Below are 3459 nucleotides of genomic sequence, written 5' to 3'. Positions count from 1 at the left end.
CGGGGCGGGGCGGGGCGTTCCTCCGGACGCGACCTCGGTCCCCGTGGCTCGCAGCTGCTCGGCGACGCGACAGGCCCAGCGTGTGAGCGGCGAGGCGCGCGCTCGCGGGCGCCCGCCCTCTTCCCTCCCCTCCTCCCCGCCAGGAAACGACAGCTGCGCGGGGCTGGCGCCGCCTCCCGCCACCTACCACGTCCGCCCCGCCGTCGCCGTCGCCCGGCGCCCCAGCCCGGCCGCGGCGCTCCCCGCCTCCCCGCTAGCGCAGCCGGCGGCTCTGCCCGGCTGCCGCCCGGCATGAACATCATGGATTTCAACGTGAAGAAGCTGGCGGCCGACGCGGGCACCTTCCTCAGCCGGGCCGTGCAGGTACGGCGGCGGCGGCGGTTGAGGCCGGGCGGGGTGGTGGCTCCGGGGAGAGCGAGCGGAGGGCGGGTCGGGGATGGCGTCGCCCTGGTACCCAGGCCTGCCGATGGGCGCGGCCTGGCGCCCCTGCCCCGCTGGCCGTTTCCGCCTCGCTCGCCCGGCCGCCGCCGCCCCGCGCCCCGGGAGGGGAGTCGGGACGCGGCCCAGGGCGTCCTCCGTCCGGGACACCTTGGGTTCACCCCGGGGCGGAGGCCTCGGTGCCCCAGCCGGCGAGGCAGGGCTCGCCGAGCACCTTGGCGCCACCCCCACCCTCCGCTGCGCTCGCTCTCGCCCTCCGGGCCGCGTCCGACCCAGAAGGGAGTTTCCTTTTCCTGCCCCTCAACGCAGAGGAGCTGCCAGCTCAGTTCCCACCAGCCCTCGCTGCTGCCCCTGGAAGGATTGTCCCAGAGCTTAGCAGCCCGTGGGGGAGATGGAGATTGCCTGTCCCTGTCGGTGCCCCAGCTTCACCAAGGACGCAGGACACCTGGGATTAGGGGTGCCCTGACGCGTTCCCCAGATGGGCTATAATAGAGCAGGGGTGAGAGGAGGACGCGATTCACGTTGTTGTGTCCCTGGTCACATTGGAGGGGACGGGGCACGCTTGGCTTCAGGCACACTTGGAAGGGGAAAGTTCACTGCGTCTCCTTATTCTGTGATCAAGGAAGTGTCAGCAATAGGGAACTTGGTCAGATTTTTACAGTCAACACCCACATTATGCAAACTCAGTTAAATCTCGGAGCAGATGTAAATTTCACAACGTGGCTTGTAAACAGTCTGGTATTGAAGTTAGTGACATAGGGTAGGCAGCAGCCCTCCGTTCCGTAAAGAGAAAACAAAAGTAATTTCCCATGTGCCAGAAACCCACCGAACTATAAATCTCACGTGTGCTGCTTTATTTCTTGATTCATTTCATTTTACTGGCACTGTGAATATCATATTGCGTTATTCTAGGCAAAAGAATCAGACAGTTCCCCAGAGTAATGACTGCCTATCTTACGAAAAATAGTATGACGAGCAGTTTACTGTGCGTTGAACGTACTAGCTGCAGCCCATCTCTGTCACTTTGCCAGAGAGGCATTGTTCGCCCTCCCTTAAAAAGGAAGCAGTCTCAGAGAGGGTAAATAAACTGGCTTGACTTGCTTGGCTAGCATACAACCAAAGTTGCCCTCTGACCCACTACTTACTATACTAGAAGCTGAGTTTTCCCTCAGAATGATCATCACGGGGTTAAGATATGTAAAATAGCAATATGATGTGGCCCCAAGAGAACTTAAAGATCATTTGGTAAAATCTGAACGCGCTTACCAACAGTGAGTAACTCTTAGAGATGGGAAATTACACCTCGCTTTTGATTCCCTGGACTAGTGCACTGTGTGAGAAGCTCATAGCCATACACTTCCCTTAATCCTCCTTCCTCCCCAGAAATGTGTGATTCAATAATTGGGGGATGAGATGAGGTGTCTTTAGACCTAACATTAACTCAGTAGAGGACCAGAGGCTGTGGTAACTTTTGTTTAGTGTTGCTTACCTGTTACTCCAGGTATTTAATGTGACACTATATAATCCACAGTTTAATACAATTATGTGTCTCAGTCAGACACAAAATACATAAGAATTCAATCTAAATTATTGAAAGACTCAATTTTAGAAAGTAAAACTAGAAATTTTCATAAAAATTGTACTTCCCCAATGAATTTTAGTTTCTAATTGTTTCTGGTGCTTTTTTTACCGAAAAGGTTTTTAAGTTGTATCCTAACGTGTGAGCTGGCAAATAATTCTCTCTTCAGTCTTTTTCAGTTCTATACTCCATGTTTATTATCAGTGATTAAAATAAAATCAGAAGAGTGTTTCTCCTCCCAGCCCAGCAGCGTAGAGCGCATGAGCAAACAAGGCAGTGGAAGCGGATAGGGTACTTACTCGGAGAGGTGGCGGTGGTCATGCTATGGTGCCAGGAGACTTGGGCTTTCCATTCTAATGGCACGAGGCACCAAGAGACCTTCGTGAAGTAACGGAAACACAAGTGCTTGTGGGGGGTTGCAGTTTGGTTGGTTTTTATTTTGGAAGAAAGCTATTCCAGACAAACAAGTTGAGAGTACTGGGGAAGCCAGGTGGAAAAGAGCTATGTCCCCAAGACCAGCTAAGTATTTGTGACTTGGTTGACTGTGTCAGATTAGCCCTGGAGTAGGAGAAAAACCTGTGAAAAATGACGCTGGATTGTGACTTCAAACATTTATTAAGAAGGGAATGAGACCTGAGGTTTTAAATGTGTCCTTTTATGTTGTCTGCTAACATCACATGCTGAAAAGTTATGGTTATACCAGTTTGAGGCTCACTCTACAGTTTTTCAGAAGAACAGACCAAGTAATTGAAAGCAGATTAGCAGAGTGTTGGTAGTTGTTGAAGCTGAATCATAAGTAAGGGTTTATGAAGATTCATTATACTGCTAGTGTTTTCCACTATACTGCTAGTTTTTTGTTTGACACATTCCACGGTATTTTTCAAGCAAATTTACAAGGAAAGCAGGGTGTTTCTAAGTTACACCGTGAAATCCAGAATGCTGGAATATTAGTTTTCAATAAAGCACTGTTTTCTTATTCTAGCATTTTGTCAATAACTGAGTTACTGCTCTGAGCTATGGTGATATCTGTAGAGTGCCAAAGTGCCAAGTTCCATGCCAAGAGTAGTTTAAGAGCTGTGCAGTGACTCTTTATAAGCAAGAGTAGTAAAAAACAACAACAACAACAAAAAAGCAAGAGTAGTAGAGAGAAGTAAGCTTTCTCATTTCTAAGTAATTTCCTTTCAAAGAAAATTGTACTTTAAAAAAGTGGGCCATTCTCTGGTCACCTTCCATAGATACATACATACATTATGCTCAGGCATTTTATTAGAAATTATCCTTTTGTTTTAAGTGGAAACATGAGATCAAAACTATTCAAATATATAAATAGGTAGATAAGTCTTGGTACTTTAAAAGTGTTAGGGTAGAATGTATATAGGGGACTGACTTTCTTTAAAAGTGTTAGGGTAGAATGTATATAGGGGACTGACTTTCTTTAAAAG

The 3459-nt window shown here is 49.2% G+C and overlaps 1 protein-coding gene across 3 annotated transcripts in view; it reads left to right on the top strand.

Annotated features, from left to right (window-relative positions):
- Positions 1 to 16: 16 nt before the first annotated feature.
- Positions 17 to 3459, top strand: part of Sh3glb1 (SH3 domain containing GRB2 like, endophilin B1) — a 37742-nt gene continuing 34299 nt past the window's right edge. The window contains exon 1 of one of the 3 annotated variants that reach the window (XM_021157538.2): positions 17 to 363. In XM_021157538.2, the coding sequence (XP_021013197.1) occupies positions 292 to 363 (72 nt within the window). In that variant the 5' untranslated portion in view covers positions 17 to 291. The remainder of the gene's footprint in view (positions 364 to 3459) is intronic. The other 2 variants (XM_021157540.2, XM_021157539.2) reach the window with 2 other exon arrangements.

The sequence above is a fragment of the Mus caroli genome, chromosome 3, assembly GCF_900094665.2.
Source record: "Mus caroli chromosome 3, CAROLI_EIJ_v1.1, whole genome shotgun sequence".
Lineage (NCBI taxonomy): Eukaryota > Metazoa > Chordata > Mammalia > Rodentia > Muridae > Mus > Mus caroli.
The sequence above is the reverse complement of the archived record's forward strand: the minus strand, read 5'-3'. Positions and strand labels throughout refer to the sequence as shown.